The sequence below is a fragment of the Chiloscyllium plagiosum genome, chromosome 4 (assembly GCF_004010195.1).
Source record: "Chiloscyllium plagiosum isolate BGI_BamShark_2017 chromosome 4, ASM401019v2, whole genome shotgun sequence".
Taxonomy (NCBI): Eukaryota; Metazoa; Chordata; class Chondrichthyes; order Orectolobiformes; family Hemiscylliidae; genus Chiloscyllium; species Chiloscyllium plagiosum.
In genome coordinates this window covers 108,207,744-108,232,396 of record NC_057713.1, presented here as the reverse complement: position 1 = coordinate 108,232,396, position 24,653 = coordinate 108,207,744, and the positions used below count along the sequence as shown (strand labels likewise).

Sequence of the window (24,653 nt, the reverse complement as noted above, 5' to 3'; positions counted from 1 at the left end):
GACTCCTACTCTGATGCTGTGCCCTGAGTCTTAGTTTCTCCTAGTGGCAGCGTCATTTCCACATCCAACCTATCCAGGCCTCTTAATATTCCATAAGTTTCATTTGAGATCTCCCCTTCACTCTTTTAAACTCCATAGAGTACAGATCTAGAGTCTTCATATGACAAGCCCTTCATCTGTAGAATCATTTTTGTAAACCTCCTCTGGATCCCCTCTAATGCCAGCACATCCTTTCTTGGATATGGGTACTCAAAACTGCTCACAATATTTCAAATATGATCTGACCAGAGCCATGTACAGTCTCAGCAATACATTTCTGTTTTTGTATTCTAGCCTTCTTAAAATGAATGCTAACATTCCTAATTGCCAACTGAATCTGCATGTTAACCTGAGAGAGTCCTGAACTAGGATTGCCAAGTCCCGTTATGCTTCAGATTTCTGAAACCTTTCCTTATTTAGAAAATAGTCTACATTATTCCTACCAAAGTGTAAAATCTCACATTTTATCACATTGTATTCCACTTGCCACTCTACCCATTGACTTAGTATGCCTAAGTCCTTCTGCAGGCATCCCACCACCTCGACACCTATCTCTCTCCCCTCTTATCTTTGTCATCAAAGTCATCAGCAAATTTAGCAACAATGCCCTCAGTTCCTTCGTCCAGATGGTTAATGTAGAACGTGAATAGTTGTCCGAACACGACCCTCGTGAAATTCCACTAGTCACTTGACTGCCTTCTGCCGGTCAACCAATCCTCTTCAAGAAAAATGGTAAGGAAAATCCAGGGAACTACAGACCGATGAGCCTGATATTGGTCGTGGCAAGTTGTTGGAGGGAAATCTGAGGGTCAGGATTCACATATAGGCAAGGACTGATTAGCGGCAGTCAACATGGCTTTGTGTGTGGGAAATCATGTCTCACGAATTTGATTGAGGTTTTTATTTGAAGTAATTAAGAGGATTGATGAGGGCAGAGTGGATGTGATCTATGTGGACTTTGGCAGTAAGGAGTTTGACAAGGTTCTTCATGGTAAACTGATTAGCAAGGTTAGATCACAAGGTTAGAATACAGGGAGAACTGGCCACTTCACCTTCAACAACAAGACCTACAAACAAATCAACAGGACACCCATGGGATCACTAATATCAGGATTCTTAGCAGAGGCAGTGATGCAGAGACGAGAACCAACAACCCTGCCCACGATCCAACCCAAGCTTTGGGTCTGCAATGTAGATGACACCTTTGTCATCACAAAACAGAACAAGTTAGAAGAAACTTACAATATCATTAACAACATCCTTACTAACACAAATTTCACCAAAGAGGAAGAAAACAACAACAGACTTTCCTTCCTAGGTGTCACAGTGGAATGAACAGTCAATGGAGAACTGCAGGCCAATGTCTACAGGAAAGCAACACACACAGACCAGATACTCAACTACAGGAGCAATCATCCCAACACGCATTAACTGAGCTGTGACAGGATACAATTTAAAAGGGCCACAACACACTGCAGCACCCACGAACTTAGAGTAGCAGAAGAAAAGTACTTATGCAACGCATCCAAGAACAACTGGTACCCAATAAGCATGGTCCACCAATTTTACAAGTCCAGAGACACTAGCCACGCTACCAGACATCTAGGGCATTTGAGATGATGACCAGACTACTCCGACCCCTTAGCATTATGGTAGCACATAAACGTTTCAACATCATGAAACAGCTACTGATGAACCTAAAGAACCCTGTACCAACAGCCAGCAAAATGAATGTTATATACAAAATTGCCTGCAAGGACTGCAACAAACACTATATCGGACAGGCAGGCAGAAAACTAGCCACGAGGATACACGAACACCAACTAGCCACCAAAGGACATGATCAACTATCACTAGTATCTTTACGCACAGCCGAAGAAGGATACCTCTTCAACTGGGACAACACATCCATCCTAGGACAGGCTAAACTAAGCCACATGTGGGAATTCCTAGAGGCCGACATTCAAACTAGGACCCCATCAATAAATACATCGATTTGGACCCCATTTACCAACCTCTGAGAAAAAGAACGATAAATGATATCATGCACAGTAACAGACCAAGACACACAAATGGAAAGTGGGACAGAATAGCAGCGCTCCACCGGCGGCTCACTGATAATGTTACCTAGCATGATGATGAAATGTCTGAGAACAAAACTTTCAGCTCAGCGAGCAAACTTACAACCTGGAGAACTAGCCATTTGGATACAGAACTGGCTGAAAGGTAGAAGATAGAGGGTGGTGGTGATGGAGGGTTGCTTTTCAGGTTGGAGGCCTGTGACCAGTGGTGTGCTACAAGGACGGTGGTGGGTCGACTGCTTTTTGTCACGTATATAAGTGATTTGGATGTGAACATGGGTATAGTTAGTAAATTTGCAGATGACACCAAAATTGGAGGTGGAATGGACAGTGAAGAACACCTTTGGGACACCCGGACCAACCAACACGTGGCTCAACACTTTAACTCCCCCTCCCACTCCACCAAGGACATGCAGGTCCTTGGCCTCCTCCATTGCCAGACCATAGCAACACGACTGCTGGAGGAAGAGTGCTTCTTCTGCTTAGGAACCCTCCAATCACAAGGGATGAACTCAGATTTCTCCAGTTTCCTCATTTCCCCTCCCCCCACCTTGTCTCAGTCCCAACCCTCGAACTCAGCACCACCTTCCTGATCTCTCCGCCCCTACCCCCACTCCGACCTATCACCCTCACCTTAACCTCCTTCCACCTGTCGCATTTCCAACGCCCCTCCCCCAAGTCCCTCCTCCCTACCTTTTATCTTGGCCTGCTTGGCACACTTTCCTCATTCCTGAAGAAGGGCTCATGCCCGATACGTCGATTCTCCTGCTCCTTGGATGCTGCCTGACCTGCTGTGCTTTTCCAGCAACACATTTTCAGCTCTGATCTCCAGCATCTGCAGTCCTCACTTTCTCCCAGTGAAGAATGTTCCCTCAGTACAATGGGATCTTGATCCGACTGGCCAATGGGCTGAGGAGTGGCAAATGCAGTTTAATTTAAATAAGTGTGAGGTGCTGCATTTTGGAAAGTCAAATCAGGGCAGGGCTTATACACCTTAATGCTAAGGTTCTGGGGCGTGTTGCTGAACAAAGAGACCTTGGAGTGCAGGTTCATCGTTCCTTGAAAGTGGAGTCTCAGGTAGATAGGATAGTGAAAGTGTTTAGTATGCTTTCCTTTATTGGTCAGAGCATTGCGTATAGGAGTTGGGAGGTCATGTTGTAGCTGTAGAGGAATATTATATGCAATTCTGGTCTCCCTCATATAGGAAGGATGTTATGAAACTTGAAAGGATTTTGAAAACATTTATAAGGATGTTGCCAGATTTGGAGGGTTTGAACTATAGGGAGAGGCTGAATAAGTTGGGGGCTATTTTTCCTGCAATATCGGAGGCTGAGGTTTATAAGATCATGAGGGGCATAGATAGGGTAAGTAGACAACGACTTTTCCTTTGAGTTGGGAGAGTCCAGAACTAGAGAGCGTAGGTTTAGGGTGAGAGGCCTAAGTTATAAAAGAGACCGAAGGGGAAATGTTTTCAGAGTGCTGTGTATACGGACCGAGCTGCCAAAGGAAGTGGTGGATACTGGTACAATTACAACATTTAAAAGGCATCTGGACGGGTATATGAATAGGAAGGGTTTAGAGGGATATAGGCCAAATGCTGGCAAATGGGACTAGATTAGATTGGGATATCTGGTTGGCATGGGCGAATTGGACCTAAGGGCCTGTTTCTGTGCTGTACATCTCTATGACTTTAAGTCATTTTACTAACTCTTCTAACCCTACTTTGTATAGAGCACTGAAGTTAGCTTTCTAAGGTTTACTTTGCAAAGGTAACAATACCAATACTACTTCTCCAACTGGAAACATTTTAGTTGTAGAATGTTTGTCTGTTTATTGTTCAGTTTTGTTGGAAACCTTCAAAAGCTCATGTTACCCTACATGCCCTTGTGAGCCCTTCCAGAAAGATAGGCATGTATTCCATATACTTAAGTACTCTTCTTTTTGGTTTTAGAATTTCTCCCTAATCAATTTTAATGGACTTTTAATCTCATGATCACAAATCAATTCAAATAAACTTGTCAATGCCGACCAGATATCCTAGCCTAATCTAGTTCCATTTGCCAGCACTTGGCCCATACTTAATACTCTTTATTAAGTAAATCTTAGGAGATACACCTCATTAGACTACATTAGCTCGGCATGATCAGAATGTAGGAGTGTCAGTATCGATACAACAGCATCATTATTGTTCAAACACAGAAAAACATACTCTGGTAGAAACACTGATTCAATACATGCTGGAAAACAACTTGATTGAACCCAGTCAAAGCAGCTGGAGCTCACTTAGTATTAGTTTCTAAGCCTGATGAATCAATTAGATTGTGTGTAGATTACTGAAAGATAAATTACTGAAGGTCCTGCCCCATTTCAGGTATCGATGGGACAGACCATGTTTCATTTCTTTAAGAGTTACCTGTTCAAAAGGTGCTAACAGCAAAACCCCTTAGTTGGGTGAAGGCCAGAGCTGACAGAGTCGAGTTGCACCAGAGGAAAATAATGGCTGCATCTCAATTTTTAAAAAATAAAAACTATGAATTGGAGGTTTGAAGTCATATATTCCTTTTGGTGTGTTCAAGGTTTAGGAGAGCAAACTCCCATATACTCGTGTCTCTACTTAACACAAACCATGCACAGATGTCTGTTTCATAGCATAAAGCTACAACCACATAGAACCAAATACAACATTGCTAACAGGGGACGACTTGAAGTTTTTCATCTTCGACTTATCATTACAAGACAAAAGGGCTTAACCTCTAGCTTTTTAGCAATGTTTTGGTGGGTTTAACCTGGGAGTCACCATGCCTGAGGGAAGTGACAAGGTCAAGAAGCCAGAACTGTTGTAATGATCTCAGCCAATATAGGAAATGAGCCTGTGTTATTGGTGTCACTCTGCTTTCTGAGCCAGTCATCCAGCCAACTAAACTAACTGATTCACACTAGCATGTATACACACAGATTTCAGATTCACACTTAATTGGTTATGAAACATGTTATGACAGCCTGAGGTTGCAAAAAGGTGTTCAAGATCTGAACATCTTTCTGTGATTACAATGAGATTACTGCGTTTAGGACAATTGGCAGAAGAACAGTACATCAATAGCTAGGTGAAATTACTCAATGCGAAAGTACCTTCAGATTCAAGATGGTTCGGCCAAAGAAATATTTGAATAGCTCTGACTGATTGACTTTTAATTCTTGAACAGCCACAAACCTACTTAACGCCAAGCCTTCCCTGTTAACTTTGTAAACTTGTTTCTCCCTTTTTCCTTTGTTCTCTCTTAATCAGATATGCATTTAACTTTCAATTGTCTTTTGCATACCTGATTTGACATTGAATTCACCCCTTTGGTTTGCCATCGCTTAGTTATCCACCGTTTGTTGCTCAGTTTTTAATGTCATTGAGTTTCTTTGCCCCATTATTCACCAAGGCTCTGTTGCCCTCTGTATATCATTATTAGCTTGCACTTTATGCAAGTTCATGGGCAGAAATTTTAAAAGCTGTGAGTATGATCAAGTCGACTTAATGGATCTTTGCACAAGTTTGTTCAGTTGTATCATGATTTAAAGGGATTACCTCCTTATGTGCTATTCTCCATTAGTATGGATGGCTATGCAAAGTGAGAATGATGGAGTGTTGCTTCGAAAGCTAGTGCTTCCAATTCAACCTGTTGGATTATAACCTGGTGTTGTGATTTTTAACTTTGTACACCCCAGTCCAACACCGGCATCTCCAAATAAACCTGTTAGTCTATACCTGGTCGGCAAAAGTGAGGACTGCAGATGCTGGAAATCAGAGTGTAGATTAGAATGGTACTGGAAAAGCATAGCAGGTCCGGCAGCATCTAAGGAGCAGAAAAATCGTGCTTTTGCCCGAAACGTCAATTTTCCTGCTCCTCTGATGCTGCCTGACCTGCTGTGCTTTTCCAGCACCACTCTAATCTACAGACTATACCTGGTGTTGTGTGATTGACACGTTTGTTTAAAACTCAGGCTATAAAATATATTGTAATTATGTTTGTAATTCCACATGCTTGGTTTACAAAAGTAATGTTTTACTGCATATACTGTGCATAGACTACACTTTATATGTACTATATGCTATTAAGGCTGTCACAGTCAGGTAGAAACTAAGTTCTTTCGGCAATACGGTGGAATAGGTAAAGCTAGTAGAAGAAAATTGCGCTGCCAATGAGGTAGTGGAGAACTTTTCATAGGGAGGAAGGTAGCTTATGGAGGACATTAACAGGACATGGTGAAAGAAGTGAGAAATTGTTCAAGTATGTTGAAGTTGAATTAAGGCTGGGAGGGAGTCAGTTGTTATCATTGTATAAATGTAAAACTTCCTGAGCCTTTGTTTTTTCCCTTTCCCTGTGGCCTTGGCATGGAATCCTGTGAATAAAATGCAAGAGTTAACTATCACGTGACTAGTGTTGGCTGATGAGATAAGAATGTTCAGATTGCTACATAATTACTGAAAGTCAGTAGATTGGTTAGTCTTTATACATTAGGGAACTTCTAAAAATTGGTTTTGTTATATTGAGCTCTGAGGCTTTTGTGACATTAAGTGCAGTTAATTCATCCATTGCTGAGGAGCAGGAACAGACTGCTTGAACCCTCCATTTAACAAAATCTTGACAGTTCTGTGACATAACTCTATGTACCCATCTTTGCTTCCATTTTGTTTAATTACCACAAAACATAGACTAGAATAGTCTGTTTGCTGAATAAAATAATATACAAATCTCAATTTTAATTTTATCAATTGATGTAGCATGAACTGCCATTTGCATTGCTTGCATGTGAAGAGTTTCCTAATTCCATTCCTAAAAGACCAGGTTCTGATTTTTAGTTTTCACCTCTGTCATCCTAAAATTGTTTCTATCTTGGTAATTGCTTCCATTTAATATATTGAAAATTTTGAACAAATCTCACTGTTGTTCTAAATTGTAGGGTGTATAACTCCAGTGTGTATAATTGTTCTTGAACTGGATTTCAAGTGCTGAATTATCATTCTGATGAATTTATGCTTTGCTCCCTTCAAGGCCAGAATATACTTAGTAAAGTGTTATTCTTATGCCTGTTCACTGCTGTCTAACCAGGGTTTTGTATAGCTAAAGTGCTACTTCCACCTCTTGTACTAACATGTCAACATTCCGTTAATATTATTATTAATTTCTGTACATGTCGATACCAACACTGAAAACAATTTACTATAGTTTTCCCCATTTACTTGATACATCTCTTAGATTGGCGGATTTTTGTGTTACTGGCAAACTTGGATTTTTGACTTTTTCCTTGATCATCCACATAGTGAGTAGTTGAGGCCCCAACAGAAGTATTTGCAGAATGCCATCAGTCACATCCTGGCAATTAAAATATCTGTCCATTATCCCTCCTGTCAGTCTCCTGCTACTTGGCCAGTTTCCTAGCCAGGTCAATAACTTATCTTCAATTCCATGAGTTTTAACTTTAGCTAACGTTCTGTTTTGAGGCACTAAACTAAATGCCTGCTGGCAGTCCATAACGTTAATATATATTCTTCTCTGCTACTACTATAATCAACTCTTCAAAAAAAATCAGACCAATTCTCCAAGCATGATTTTTTTTTTTTAAATGCATTTCGATGTTGGCATTTTCTGTTTATCTGCAAATTTTTAAGATGTTCAGTTGCCCATTCTTAGTGACTGTTTCCAACAACTTCAGGTGGCCAAGAATAAGGGCCTTTATATTTAAGGTGGTCAGTAACCATTCCAATGTGTTATTTTGGAAGTGGCTCAGGTATGAGATTTATTGTCACATAGCATGGTCAAGACAAATTGGCACAGAAAATTTTAAGGGGAAGTAATATAATGAATTAAGGGATCGCAGCCCATTTGGGGCATAACACCTGTATTGATAAACTGAATTAAATACATCTCAATGTTGCTCTTTTATCTACACTGTTACATGGATGGGAGAAATGGTAGAATAGTTCCCCTTTTCTGCTGCTTGACTGTTTTTACAAATAAAGTTGTGTTTTAACACCAATTGCTGTGACTATTAATATCAAGTTTTCTCATGAGTTTAAAAGAATATATCGTTATTACTTAATACCTGAAGTGCATTTACAACCACATACACTCAAGAATGAAAAAGTGCACTTGGGTCTTAAACGTCCAAAATATTTTACTGTCGTGCTTGCTTCTCCCGATTTGAAGTCTTGTAACTTTGTAGGCTAGTGGTTATTTTTTGGCGCACTTAATCAAATAGTGATTGGGGGTGTGGGGAAACAAATTCACTGTGATTTGCTGGTTGTAATTGTAGGTTTCTCTTGCTTAACTCCTGCTAAGATGCATTCGAACTCCCATGGTGAAAAGTTGATTTAGTTAAGTAGATAGGTGAAGGCTAACCTGACTTCTCTGCTAGTTAGTAGATCTTTTGCCAGTCTGGAGTTTTCTCTCTCTCCTTTCCCTCCTGCAAGTTATGATTTATTAAATGCCTCTTATCAGAAAACTAGTTTTCCATGTGATGAAGTTATCTGTTTTTAAAAGTTCCTACAAATTTTGAGATCTGGCCATTGTCAAACGATGGAGTCAGCTTTCACCCTTTCAAGATCATTGTGATAGATATGGTTCTGTTACACTGGGCTGCAGTGAAGTAGACAAGTCTGTGGGCAATACTGCAAACTAGATTGTTTAATTATTTGGATAAGGGCAGCCATAAACCACAGAAAAGATTTATTGCATTTTAAGGTCTTCTCAGTGAAATCTCAAAGTTTGTTCACACTCCTGTGTCTTGTCAGATTTGAAGGCCTTGTGTAATTCCATGTGTACTGACAGGGAAGAAAAGATCTCCTGATTTCTGAACTCCATTTTGTGTTAATACAGTGTTCATTTTGAATTTATTCTCAAACTCCATGAATCTGTATTGTCTGAAAATGACCACATTGTTCTACATGCCATCTAACTTTGTACTATCAGCACAAATGGGGCTTTCTATCCCATAATTAAGTCAGTAATTGCAAATTCTACAGAATCATAAATTGAATTTTATAGTGATTTGCTGTAAATGGAATTGATTTCATACTTAAATCATGCATATCAAATTGCTTCTAACCTGGGCGAGGGAGAATTGCTCTACCCCCTTTATATACTGATCACACAAGTATATCTGACATCTTTTATCTTTATTTATATCAGTAATTAAGTCTTTTTTGTGAATTAGTACTGGAGTTTGAGCTCCTCTCTTTTAACATTGTTCAAAAGATAAAACCATTGGAAATTATCATAGTATCTCAACTTTGCCAAATTCTGCTGTTGCCTCGCTCCATGAGAACTGACTAAGATTCTTCCTTTCAGATTCTTCCCTATCCTCACTCACTCTTTTCTTCTATACCTAGACAAATCGCCATACCCTCTAGATTTGGCACATTGGCTTCTTCCTTGTCTTACAATACATTTTTGGCACTAGCTTTCACAGCCACTGTGATCCTAATCTATGGAACCCTTTCTTCAGTATACCTGCTCTATAAGCTGTATAAATACTGTGTCTACAGGAGCAGGTCAGAGGCTAGGAATCTGGCAGCCAGTAGCTCACCACCTGACTAAACAAAGCCTGTCCACCATCTATAAAGTACAATTCAGGAATGTGTTAGAATACACTGCACTGGCCTGATGACTGCAGCTCCAATGAAACTCTAGCTTGACGCCAACCAGGACAAAGCAGCCTAATTGACTGGCAGAACTTCCATAGACAATCATTCCCTTGACCACCAAGACTCAGCAGCACTGTATACTAGCTTTAAGATCAGCTGCAGAAATTCACCAAGGCTCCTGACAGTCCCTTCCAAACGTATGATGGTTACTATTTAGAAGGCCAAGGGCAATAGGTACAAGGAACGCCACCACTTAATTTCCACTCCAAGCCACTCGCTATCTTGAATTAGAAAGAGAACATTGTTCCTTCAGTATCACTGGACCAAAATCCTGGAATTCTCCCTAATACTATTGTAGGCCTACGTACAACAAAATGACTGCAGCAGTTCAAGAAGGCAGCCTACCACCACCTTTTCAAGGGTAACTAGGATTGGCTATAACTGTTGGCCTAGTCATTGATGCTTCCAATCTGTACATGAATAAAAATAAAGAATTTTAAGATTTCAAAATCATCTTAGACCATCTGTTCTGTTATTTTTCTTTGCTCACTGTCCTGAAATAATCCTTGTCCATGACTGCGCATGAGGTCTGCTATAGAATTACTGCTTGTTATGTTGAGAAGAAAATGTACATAATAGCTTTTAGCTTATTTTAAGTTTTCTGCTCCTTTGTTTTGTCGCGCTAAGTCTCTTGTGCTCTTAATCATTTATCACCAGCGTTAAGAATAAATTTTCCTCATTATATCTGTAATTCTAAACTGGTTGGATAATTAAAATTAAATCAATGAGATTCTGACCATGAAAATATACTAATTTCTACAGTAAAGTGTGTTGGTTTTGGGGGAGTGAGTGGTATGGAAATTTTGTCCCAGTTAGCATGTCAAACTCAGTAAACTAATTATTAAGTATTCGTATCACCTTCTGCGTTTTGAACGCCTTTGATTTCCACCTTAGATTTCCATTCACAAATCTGTTTTCTTTATTCTCTGGAACAACTAAATTTAGTGTAACCCCAGTCTATCAAGTAACTTTGATCATCATGAGTGGTTACCTGTAAAATATGTAAGGAGACCATAACACATTCAATTGTCCAAAAAAATGAATCCTGGAAATACTCATCAGGTCAGACATTTGTAGAAAGAGAAGAAATGAATTGTCATTTCAGGTTGATGACTTGTTTCAGAACTTATTCAAAGCTATCAAACTAAAAATGCAAATACTTAAAGAAATACAGTAAGTGGGGTGGTATCCCATTACTTAGTAAGATGTTAGACTGTTCAAAGTCTGATTCAAAGTCTATTTTCCTAATTTGGTGAAGTTAGGGACTTCTATTGACTTTTTAAATTTATGAATTAAATTATACCTTTACTGAACTGCATTTTCTTTGCCTTTCAGTGAGGGTAATCGAAACCTTGAACATTTAAACATTTCCTGGTGTGACCAGGTGACGAAGGATGGGATAGAGGCTCTAGTGGGAGGATGTAGTGGTCTGAAGGCCATGTTTTTGAGAGGGTGCACACAGGTTGGTAATTTTTATTTACCAATTTTGGAAGTAAATCACTTTCTTACTCATTCAACTTGCAAATAAAAGTGAATATACTGACATTGAGTGAGAAGTCATGATGAAGGAGCTGTTTATTTTAAGAATCTGGGCTAAAAAGAGTCCAGAATTGTCACAAACTTCCTCCATTCTTGGTATCACTTTTCTTTTTTTGCATCTGTACCTTTTCTCCTGGAAGTTTGTCACTTGAATTCATGTTAATTTGTACTTCCAGATTGTTTCTGTTCACAAAGTTTGGTGACAAGTCTGTGTGTGATGGATTTGGGCAGTTTTTTAAGAAAAGTGTAAGCTTCTGGTTTGCAATTTCTTGTTTCCATCTTCTAAGTTGATTGAGTGAATTCAGTGTCAACTCTGGTCAGTACACTCATACGGTTTTCACATTGTTTTATGCCCTACCCTGGAACAATACCTTTTCCAGGTTTGAATCTGACCATTCCGGGGTAGTCAATCATGCAAGAACAAAATTGTTCAAATTATCAGACTTTTCCTGAGGGGAGGAGGAATCATGCAAGCTTCTCTACTTTAATCCCGTAGAGTTCAACATAATCTCAGTGACCAACATAGTTCAGACATCATAGATGATGTATTTCTTCATGGATTGCCCACTAAAGTACGCTGTAAAAATTGATGACATCACTGAATTTATAACATAGATGAAGATTGTATTTGTGCCAGTTAACTTAAAAAGAAGTTGGATGTAGAAATCATATGAGAGTTGTGTCACTGGAAATTGTTCTTGATGGCTGGCAATGATGATGATGTCCAATCTCCTTTAATTTGTAGGAAGATCTTTATGCTATCTCTGACCACAAAGTGCAGCCTCTCGTTATAGGCTTCCCACAGTCTGAATATATGGAAGCCCCCCCCCCACCAAACCCTCCCCGTAGATATGTAAGCTGACTGATGGTACAAGTTGTGGTTGAAAAAAATCATGTCTAACCCACTAAGCAAGATGGGATTATTGCCTAATGCTATTGGAATCAGTTAATTAAAGTGAACCTATTAGAAGTAAAGCTAGGGAGAAAAGCTTTTTTCTGATAGCTCTGCAACATATCAATTGGGACTACTGAATTCAAATGACACATACTCTTAGCTGAGAAGTCTTGGTAATATTATTATTTCTGGAATAAATATTGATAGTCAGAATATTTGGGAAAATTACAATTTATTTTGGTTCACTACTGTCTATTCTATATAGCATAAAATGAATTTAAACACCATTTGCATCCCAGATGAATAATTCTCCTTTTATGAATTAAATTTGCTGAGGATGTTAGGAAGTTACCACCTGTGAAGATTAGACTACATATAACTGTGGACAAATAAATCACAAAAATGAGAGATAACTAACAAAACATTGTTGTATACTGAGCTGTTAGGCGAAAAATGTTCTTGTGCAGTTTACCCAATGAGTTTAGCAACAACTTGCATCGCTCCCTTGATGCCATTAAGGAGTTTCATAGGAGTATTTCAAAATACAGATCATGGAAGTAAATAATAGGTCGGATGACCAAAAACATGGTCACAAAGGTAGGTTTATGAATTATCTTACAGGAAAAAAGTGAGTTAGAGTCACAGAAGTTGACAAGGGATTCCAGAGTTGAGGATTATGCAACTGAAGAGTGGGCAAGAGGCAACTAAGTTGTAAAACTGACTTATTTAACATACCAGAGCCATATCTGTACATGAATTCCAAGAATTTGGTTTTATTTGTGTATATAGGGAAGGTTTGACTCCTTGTTGTGTGCTGGTCAAGTTACTAAATAGATTCTAATGGAACAAATGTAATGGAAATTATGCAACTAGGTATCAGTCTCTGAAGAAAGGAAATATTCACTCTTTGATATGGTCATGACTGGTAAGACTGACATTTACTGCGCATTCCTACTTGCTCTTGAGAGGCTGATGGACAGCCACTTGGATCTCTTCAACCACGTGATGAAGGTACTGCTACAGAGCTGTAGGGTAGGGCGTATCAGGATTTTGGCCCAGGATGATGAAGGAACGGTATTATACCAAAATCAGAAAGTACCTAACTTTTTACAAAAAAAACCAGGTTACTTTGCTGCTGTAATTACGGATGTTGAGGGTTGCCAAAAAAATGCATGCACCCACAGTGAGCTGATAGTGAAATGAAAAGGAGTTCTTTGTCCTGAGTAGTGTTGGGCTTCTTGAATGTTGCAGCTGTCCCATTTAGGCTAGTAAACAATAATTTCATTGCATTTCTGCTTTGTGCCTTGTCGGTACTGGAGAAGGTGAGTCTCCTATCGCAAAATACTCAGTTTCCATCCTACTCTGGAAGTTTCCACTTGTTGGAGATGGATATTACGTGTTTCTTATGAGCCCATCCGTGATTGCATGCTTCATTATCTGAAGAAATGCAAATTTGAACACTGCAAACATGAGCATGCTGTCCATTTCTGATTTTTATAATAGAGAGCAGATTATTGGTGAAATAATTGTTGTAGGAGAAAGTGAGGACTGCAGATGCTGGAGATCAGAGCTGAAAATGTGTTGCTGGAAAAGCGCAGCAGGTCAGGCAGCATCCAAGGAACAGGAGAATCGACGTTTCGGGCATAAGCCTGAAGAAGGGCTTATGCCCGAAACGTCGATTCTCCTGTTCCTTGGATGCTGCCTGACCTGCTGCACTTTTCCAGCAACACATTTTCAGAAATAATTGTTGTGTCCAAGACATTACTCTGAGAATCTGTTGCTGAAATGATGGGCTTCAAGTAATGACAATTACCACCTTTTGTGCCAGTTCTGACTCCAAACTGCTGAAGAATACTCCTCCTAATCCCATTTATTTCTGTTATTCCAGCTCCTTGACGCCATAGTTGGTGAAATGCTGCTTTAAACTGAATACAGTAACTGGCATACATTGAAACAGGAGTAAGTCATTTAGCTCCTCATAAGGCTTTACTGCTCTTAAAATCCTGTCATTATGACTGGAATTATAAGTTAACTTGCCTGCCAATAAACATTTAAATAAAATATGCATAGATTTATTAAACAAAAAAAATACTCGATTGAACTGAATTGAACACTGGACAAGAAAAATTGGAAAGGTTTACCTGTCTTTTTTATTCCTGGAATATCCTTTCAGGCACTCTAGTCTCTTCAAAAATCATCCTTATTTTATGCTAAAATTTGTTCAGTAGCATAACTGTAATTTATTTCCTTTTGACAAATTGCTGAACGTGCTGTAAATGCTGTTTTGTTACCTGATACTCTGAAAACAAATTGCTAACTCAGCTCACTTGAAGTTAAGTCTTATAGGATGTCGGACCATCTGACACACACGTCACTCAACCCACTGTGGCCGAACACTTCAATTTCCCCTCCCACTCTACCAAGGACATGCAAGTCTAGGGCCGCCAACTCCGCCAAATTCTAGCCACCTGATGCCTGGAGGAAGAACACCATATCTTCTGCCTTGGATCCTTCCAGCCATACGGGATCAATGTAGATTTCACCATTTTCCAGATTTCCCGCCTCCTCCCACCTTATCCCAGATTCAACCCTCCAACTTGGTACCGCCATCTTGAACTGTCATACCTGTCCATCTTCCTTCCCACCTACCTGTTCCACCCTCCACTCCAATCTATCGCCATCACCACCCAACCTCATCCACCAGCTGCCTTCCCCACCCCCAGCCCCAATACTCTTCCATTTTTATCTCTCCGCCCCTTTGGTTTCCCCCCCACCCCTAGCCCCAATACTCCTCCATTTATCACTCAGCCCCTTTGGTTTCTCCCCCCCCCACTTTTCCTGATGCAGTGCTTATGCTCAAAACGTTGATTCTCCTGCTCCTCAGATGCTGCCTGACCGACTGTGCTTTTCCAGCACCGCACTTTTTGACTCCGATCTCCAACATCTACAATACTGTCTGATACCCCTACAACCTTCTGCTTTTGAAGCTTTCTTCTCCCTGCCTTCGAAGTATCCCAGAACTAGTCTTGAGTCCTGACTCCATGCGATAGCTATTTGGATAAGCACTTCTTCTGTTATAAGCCTGTTCACTCTGAATCTGTTTCTGGTCCTGTTCTCTGTATTTCTGGGTATTGCGGACTCGAGTTTGGCAAACTTCTTAGCAGTTTTCTCCCAGGTTGTTTCTTGGTCTTTGACCTAAAATCACAGGACTTCTTGGAAAATGCTATTTAAAACTTGTGGCAATGCTGCTCCTTTAACAAGATTATGCTGTCCTTGGATTTTTTTCAGAGCGGTCGTAAATGCAGCAAATCTGAAAAGTCTAGGTTTGAACAGTTTTAGAACCAATTTGATTATAGCTAATGGATACTGCCTCAGACAAAAGGCTGTCAAGTTTTAAAAAAACACGTGTACACTGAAAGGGTAATGGCCACTTCTCCTAGCTCAGCTCTTCTCTGGTTTTAGCAGCTTGGATGTTCATTGAAAGCAGTCGGTCAGTTTTGAGGCAGCTGATCCACGAAACAGCTATATGGAAGATGATGTTCCTTGCTGAATCTCTCTGCCATCTTTTTCTCTTCTGTAAGACCCTGTGTTTGATTTTACCTATTTTGTCAAGGGGTATTTATGGGGATTGTTGCAAGTATTTTGAACAGCATCATTAATTTGGGATGATCTGTTGAATTTTCAGATTGGTTAAGTTATTCTGTATTCTGTTCTCTTTTGTGTATCATTAGTTAATCTTGTAAATAAATTCTATTTTGTTTAAAACCAAGTGGTTTGACCAACTGCATCCCTCCTGCAAATGTGCCTTACACCTGCTTAAAACAACTAGCAAAGTTAGGTTCTGGGCTACTTAATGTTTTGAGGGGGTCTAGCCTGGTCCATAACAGATTTGGGGCTTTTTAACAGGATTTGTTCTATAGTTTCAAATGGGAAGAGGGTTGCTGGACTCGAAGGCAGTGAGTGGCAGGTGTTGGTATCTTTTTGTTCTGGGTGTTGATTTTGGTTTGATTAAGCAGTGCTTGGGATAGCATTTCCTCTTTCAGTCACCAAGAGTTTTCTGGGGGTAGAAGAAGTGACTTTGGAGATTTTGCATAAGGGGATTAAGACCAAGCTGCTGGAATGAGCAGATGAACTGGAGTTAGAGCTGCCTCCTTTCATGAGGAAAGGAGATAATAACAGTAATAACTCATCATTTAACTTTGCTGGAAATGCCATCAGAACCTTTGGAGGTGGCTAAAATTCAACTGAAAATGAAGGAGCTTGGATTAGAGGCAAAAGACAAGGAAAGGGCAACAGAAATGAAACAGTTTGAATTGCGATTAAAAACAAAGAAAGAGAAAAAGAACTGAGATTGAGTTTCAGAAATTGTCACTTAGACAGGAAAGTCAGCTTAAAAGGATAGAGATGGAGGCTTAAGGTAAGCTTAGTGCGGAAGACAGTGAGGGTGAACAGATCCATGGGAGCCAAAGGCCTGGTGAGCAGCTGTTTAAATATATTCAAGTGTTGCCTAAATTTGATGAAAAGGATGCAGGCGTCTTTTTTTTTCCATCTCCTTTGAAAAGGTGGCTAAACAAATGCAGTGACCATGTGGGTTTGTTGATCCAAGCAAAGCTTGCAGATAGAGCTAGTGACTCTCATCACTATCAGAGGAGATATCTGGGGCGAATGAGGAAGTGATGAAAGCCATTTTAAGGGCATATGAGCTTGCGCCAGAAGCCCAGACACAACATTTCAAGAATCTAAGGAAGGACCCTGGTCAAACCTACATTGAGTTCGAAATGATCAAACAAAATAATTTTGATAGGTGAATAAGGGTATTAAAAATAGAACAAACCTATGATGCTCTTAGAGAGACAATTTTGGAGGAGTTCAAAAATTCACTTCTTGAGGCAGTGTGAACTCATGTGGGAGAGCAGAGAGATAAAATAGCAAGATTAGCAACTGAAATGGCGGATGAGTTGGTCCATAAATCCAAGTTTGACTTCCAAAATCAATTTGAGAAATGTGAGGGATAGAAATTGACAGAAAGACAAATCCTTATGTGGAAAGGGAAAGGTAGATCTCTGAAGATCATAAGAATAACTTACCACAAGGTGAAAAGGAAATCCTTAAAGGGGACAGAAGTTAAAAAGCTCTGATGTTTTCACTGCAATAAAGTAGGCCACATGAAATCAGTGTTGGTGGTTTCGAAAAAGCACTGGGAAGCCAGGTGAAGGAAAACAGGATAAGCCAGTGATTTTTGTTGGTGTGGTAATGGAAAGCACAGTGGAGGCTAGAAAACTGCACCATAATGTACAAGCTGGTCAAAGGTTGGTGAAGGAAAGTATGCAAGATCATCTTAAACCATACACCTGTGAAGGTAAAGTTTACTTGTATAGGTCAGGAGCAGCAGGTAAAGAGGTTACAATATTAAATGAAACAGGTTCCTCTCAATCTTTGTTGAAAGATGAGGAGACATGTACCTCAGGAGCACCATTACTAGAAAACGGTACTAGTCACGTGAATTAATTTGAGACAAGAAACGCTCAATTACGTACAGTGGGGTTAGTGTGTCCAATCAAGAGTGGATAAGTCTTGGTAGGAGTACTGGACATATTCTCAGCTCCAGGAATACAAATTGACCTTGGTTCACAGGTAGGAGTGCTGCCTACTGTGGTTGAAAAGCTAGTGGAAACTCGGTAACTGAAGTATTGCAGGATGCATATCCTGGGATTTTTCTGGACTATTTAAAGTAATTGTATCAAAAGGCATACACAAGAATTTGAACGTATCCCTGTATGCTATTATCTTAAAAATAATGTTACAATGAGGGAATGGAGACCATCCCTTATTCAGGCAGATGAGAAATGGACAGAAGTTCAACAAGTTGTATTGCCAGTGGGTAATAGAAAGGAAGTGTTGTGACTGATGCACGAGCTACCAGTGCGGCGTCATTTAGGAGTGAGAAAAACTTGAGTCAAAATACAAAAACATTTTTACTGGCCTGGATTGCACAAAGATGTTGTTGAATTTTGCCAGACATGTCATACATGTCAGGTAATTGGAAAACCACAGGCAGTCATAAAACCCACAACTTTACTACCTATTCTTGCATTTGAGCAACCTTTTTACAAGATTCTTAATTGATTGTGTAGGACTCCTACCTAAAACAAGTGAAAATCAGTCTTTGTTAACAAATGTGTCCATTTAGATTTCCAGATGCCATTCCATTACACAATACCATTGCTAAAAGGTTTGTAGAGGCATAGTTATAGAGATATTCAGCATTGAAACAGACCCATTGGTCCAACCCGCCCATGCAGACCAGATAGCCCAACCCAATGTCGTCCCACATGCCAGCACTGGCCAATATCCCTCCAACCCTTCCTATTCATATACACATCCAAATGCCTCTTGTTGCAATTGTACCAACCTCTACCACTTCCTCTGGAAGCTCAGACATATAGTCAGATCCTTTTTCTCAGGAGGTGGTAGATGGGGTCTAACTCTTTATTTGTTGATATCAACAAACACATCGAGTTAGACCCCATCTACCACCACCTGAGAAAAGGAACCGGAAGTGACTTCACCACAGGAAATGACATCACCAACCCAAAGAAACCCAAACACATAAATAGAAAGCAGGAATTGTCAGCATTGCTTCGCCTGAGGCCCACTGAATATGTTACCTAGTAGGGTAACGAAACGTTTGAAAATGAACCTTGCAGCTCAGCGAGCAAACCTACATCTGAAAATCTATCCCTTCAAATTTATTCAGTTTTCCAATGTTCACAGAATTTCGCAAGTTTGCAGCCCTTTGAGCAAAGTAATTTTTTTTCATCTCAGTTATAAATCTTCCATCCCTTATGCTTAAGACAATAATCTCTCATTCTAGATTGTCCCACATGAGGAGACATCGTATCTCCGTCTACTTTGTCGGTCCCCTTTAGAATCTTGTATGCCTCAATTAGGTCTCCCCTTATTCTTCTAAAGTATAAAGTATAGTCCATACAGTATAGACTGCTCAATCATTCTCCTTAAGGCAAACCCTTCATCTCTGGATCTCTTATCTCAATCTAGTGAACAACCTCTGAACTACCTCCAATGCAACTACATTCCTCCCTTTGGCAAGGGAACAAAAATTATACGTATTACTCTAGGTGTGGAGTCACTAATGCCTTGTACGGTTGCAGCAACACTTCCCTGCTTTTATACGCTATTCCTTTAGTAACAAGTGCCAAAATTCACTTGTCTTCCTTGTTACCTGCATACTAGTTTTCTCCAATTCAAGCATCAAAGCATTCTGAAGTTTCTTTCCCTTTAGGCAATAAGTTGCCTTTCTATTCCTCTGCCCAAAATGGATAACCTCACTCTTATCCACATTAAACTTCAGCTGCCAAACTTTGATCCATTCACCTGACCTAGCCATATCCACTTGTACATTACTTCATTGCAACTAACTTTCCCACCTATTTTTGTGTCCCCTGTAAATTTAGCTACAGTACATTCTATCCCTGCAACCAAGTCATTACTATACATTGCAAAGAGTTGGGGCCTTAGAGCTGAGCCCTGTGGCACCCCATCAGTTATATTTGCCATCAGAAGAAAGCCCCATTTATTCTGACTCTCTGCTTTTTGTTGTTTAGCCAATCCTGTATCCAAGATAATAAATTGCCTCTATCCCCACGTGAGTTTTTAGCTTGTGTATTAACCTTTTGTATGGCATCTTATCAAATGTCTTCTAAAAGTCCAGATAGTCCATCTACAGGAATGTCCATTGTCCATCTTGCTTGTTAGTTTTCGATGAACCCTAGCAAATTAATCAAATGTACATAAAACCATGCTGAAGCTGGATTATGTTTTGACTTTCCACATCCCTGTTATTACTTCCTTAATAATGGTTTCTAACAGTTTCCCAGTGACATATGTGAACTAATTGGTCTATGGTTTGTTATTTTCTGCCTCCTTTCCTTTTTGAATAAGGACATTACATTACTATTATTCCAATCCACTGGAACCTTTCCCACATCCATATTATTAGCCATGAATCCACTATCTGTCCTGCCACTTCTTTTAAGGACCGAGGATATAGCCCATTGGGTCCTGGAGACTTGTCGACTTTAACACTCAGTACTTTTTTCCCGAGTGGACGCTATTGGTTTAAGTTCCTCCCTTTCTATAATCTTTGCATTACCTGTCCCTATTGGGGTGATACTAGTATCTTCCAACATGAAAACTGAAACAAGATATTGATTTTGTGATTCTGCCATCCCCACTATTAACTCCCCAGTCTTATCCTCCAAGGGATCAACATTCACTTCAACTAATTCCCTTCCCTTTTATCTGGTTTTACATTTTGCACTAGTTGAATAGATTGAATGGCCTCCTTTTGCACCAGAACAATTCTGCTATTCATTGAACCAAAGGATCGTACAATATGTTGGCCAGTTGAGTCTGTAATGTCAAAGATGCACTAATCCCACTGTCTAGTACCATGACACTTCAAGTGCTCATTCAAGTATGTTTTAAAGGTTTGACATTACCCAGCTTCATATATGTAATCTACATCCCACATATCTAAGAAAGTGGCCCCAGAAATAGTGGATTCATTGGTAATCTTCTAAGACTCTTGACTCTGGAACAGTTCCTACAGATTAAAGGGTAACTCATGTAACCCCACAATTTAAAATGTGAGGTAGAAAGAATCTATGGGATTCTGGACCAGTGAGTCTGACATCAGATTTGGGGAAGATTCCAGAGTTCATTATCAAGGATTTTAAAGCAGAGTACTGAGAAGTTAGTAGTGGAATCAGGCACTCAGTGTAGCTTTACAGAAAGGAAACCATGCTAAACAAATCCACCGGAATCCTTCAAGGATGCAATTAGTAGAGTTAATCGGGGGGGGACAAGTGAGATTTATTTGGGCTTTCATAAGGCTTTTGACAAAGTCCCATGTGTAAAATTAAAGTGTATGGGATTGGAGGGTGGTGTACTGAGATGGGTTTTAAAAAATGGCAAACAGGGAAGAAATGAAAATTTAGAAGTAAAGAGCTTTATTTTCTGAATGGCACGCAGTAGCTATTGGGGTACCAGAGGGATTGGTACTAGCATACCAACCTTTTACAATATATGTTAGTTATTTAGTTGAGGGAAGTAAATGTAGTATCAAAATTTGCAGATGAAACAAAACTGGGTGGGAAGGTGAACTGAGGATGCAGAGATGTTGCAATGTGATTTTGAGGAGCTGATTGGGTGAACACATTGCAGATACAGTATAATGTCGATTGGTGGAGGGGGGGGCGGGTTTAAGGTTCACCCCCTGGTGTAGAACTCCAGGAAAAGTGTGGGGGGAGAGAGGGAGGGCAAGTGGTCAGTCATTTGGAGGTGGTGCCTGGGCCCCCATCAATGTCCAGGACTGTTCTCGGCAACATTTCAGTGAGCCAAGATAGTTTTTATTCATTGTAAACAAAAAACGCGATCGTGGTTGAAACAGCTCTTTGATGTAATGTTTCTGTTGAGACCTCAATCTCATTCGGATAACCCAATATTCAAATAATTAATATTCGGAAAATCGAGGTTCCTCTGTATATGTTAGCCTTCATTGCGAGTGGATTCCAGTACAGGAGCAAGGGTGGATTGCTGCAATGATACATTGGTTAAAACCAACCTGGAATATTGTGTGCAGTTTTGGCCTCTTTATCTGATGAAAGACGTTCTTGCTTTCGAGGGCAGTGAAGGTTTACCAAATTGATTCTTGGGATGACAGTACTTATATATTTGGAGATGTTGTGTCAGAATTGTACTCAATGGAGCTTCGAATGAGGAGGGATCTCACAGAAACCTATAAAATGCTAACAGGGCTAGACCGACGTAAGAAGGGTATTTATAATGGAGGAGTCCAGAATCAGGATTCATAGTTTAAGGATTCGGACAGAGTTATAGTGTCATATAGCACGGATACAGATCCTTCGGTCCAACTCATCAGTGCTGACCAGACAACCCAATCTGACAAAGTCCCATTTGCCAGTATTTGGCCCATATCCCTCTATCTGGAGAACTAATGTAAAGCACTGGAAGATAGGTTTTCTTTTATTTGTTAGGGAGATTTGGATAGCACTGGTATGGTGAGCTGCCTTCTGAATGTTGGTGTGTAGACACTGTACTGTTAGGAAGGCAATGCCAGCATTATAACCCACAACAGTTGAAAGAATGGTGATATATGTTCAAGGCAGGCTCCTGCATGCTTTATACAGGAACTTGAAGATGGTGGTGTTTCCATGCAGTTGCTGACATCATTGTAGGTGGACTGGGACACAGGTTTTGAAGGTGCTGTCAAATGACCCTAGGTGAGTTGCTGCATCTCTTACATGGTACACAGTGCTCTCTCTATGGATCACTGTTGAAGGGAATGAATGTTGAAGGTGGCGAATGGAGTGCAAATCAGGTGGGCTGCTTTGTGCTGGTTGTGTCAACCTTCTTGAATGTAGTCCAGGCAGGTTCAGAATATTCCATCACATTCCTGACATGTGTCTTATTGACACTGGACAGGATTTGGGGAGGTGTGAGGCAAGCTACATGCTGCAGAAATCGGCTCTGACCTGTTTCTGCAGCCGTAGTATGCACATGGCTGGTCCACTTCAGGTTCTGATCAATGCTATCCCTGACAACATTGATAGTGTAGGATTCTGTAATGTCAGTGCTATTTAATATAAAGAAGGGACTGGTTAGATTCTCTCTTGTTGGAGCAGGTCACTGCCTGGCTCTTGAATGTCATGAATTGTTTTTTCCATTTATCAACATATCTGGGTCTTGCTGGTTCCTTTTAATGACTGAAGGGTCAACTAGGCGGCACGGTGGCTCAATGGTTAGCATTGCTGCCCCACAGCACCAGGGACCTGGGTTCGATTCCTGCCTCAGGCGACTATCTGTGTGAAGTTTGCACATTCTCCCCGTGTCTGTGTGGGTTTCCTCCGGGTGCTTCAGTTTCCTCCACAGTCCAAAGATGTGCAGGTCAGGTGAATTGGCCATGCTAAATTGCCCATAGCGTTAGGTACATTAGTTAGGGTAAATACAGGTAGGGGAATGGGTGTGGTGGGTTACTCTTTGGAGGGTCGGTGTGGACTTGTTGGGCCGAAAGACCTGTTTCCATACTGTAGGGAATCTAATCTAATCTGATGTAGAATATTGACACCCCTACTTCTTTGGATGGAGGGTAGCTCATAAAAGTAGCTGAAGCATGTTGAACTTAGGACACTGACCCTGAGGAACCACTTCAGCATTATCTGCGTATTAAAATGATTGACTTCCAATAACCAGAGCTATCGTTCTTAGTTCTAGACGTGACTCCAACTAAGGGAGAGTCTTCTCTCAATTCCAGTTGACTCTGATTTTATTTGAGCTGCTTGATACCACACTTGATCAACTGGTGCCTTTTTGCAAGGGCAGTCACACTCCTCTCACCTCACCAGTGGAATTGAGTTCTTTTGTCGATGTATGAAGACCAGAAACTGAAGACCCAACTTATGGAGCATCAGTTTGAAGCTAGCAAAGTGGACCAGAGACAAGGTATAGAGATTATGGATGAAGGTTTGTCGAAACTACATAGTTTCAAGTATCTGGGATCAATGGTGGCAGGAAATAGAAGTTTGGAAATAGAAATTAACAACTGATTAGCTGTGGTTGGAGTAATTGGAAGAAGTGTAGTAAAGTGTTTTATAATAGAAAATTATTGTGGAAACGGAAAGGAAGAATATACAAGCCAGTTATGGGATTCTTTATTGCTTTATAGTGCATTAACATGGGAAACATCAAGTAGACAGGGAAAACAACTGGATACAAATGAGATGTGGATGCTAAGATCAGTGGAGTAGTGAGAAAACACAAAATCAGGAACCAGTGCATTAGGTAGTCATTGAAAACTCTGGAAGTATTAAGAAAGTAGTTAATTGTTTTCTGTAGTGGATTGAAAGGGGCAATGTATTAGATGGCGCTGCCAGACATAAGGAAGTGACCAAGACCAAATGGAGAAGTGCTGCGGCAGGAGATTTACAAATGGAGTTGAATGAGAAATAGATGACTGGTAGGATGAGATGGAGTAAAGTGAAAAAGCAGCACTGTGATGACCAAAAGTAAAATAGGAGAAACTGAAAAAGGTATGTTATATACCCTGGTTATATTGCTAAATATAGGTGGTACTCTTATAACACCGCACTTGCGTTCCAGTGAAACCTCACTTAATAGAAAATCGCTTAGTATAAATAGTAGGAGGGGCTGTGGGAATAATCTGGTTTGGGGCAAACCAGCAAAAAAAATCACTCACGATCACTCAAATCACTTGATTGCTCAAAAATCACCCAAACGTCTAACACAAAGCATAGCACAGACTGAATAAAGGTAAAAATCATTTTTATCAATGAAACAAAAGTAA

At 40.2% G+C, this 24,653-nt stretch overlaps 1 protein-coding gene across 6 annotated transcripts in view; it reads left to right on the top strand.

The window, feature by feature from the left end:
• fbxl2 (F-box and leucine-rich repeat protein 2) overlaps positions 1-24,653 on the top strand; it is a 174,262-nt gene that overhangs the window by 91,070 nt on the left and 58,539 nt on the right. For all 6 annotated transcript variants that reach the window (XM_043688899.1, XM_043688900.1, XM_043688902.1 and 3 more), the window contains one exon: positions 11,149-11,275. In XM_043688899.1, coding sequence (XP_043544834.1) covers positions 11,149-11,275 — 127 coding nt within the window. The remainder of the gene's footprint in view (positions 1-11,148; positions 11,276-24,653) is intronic.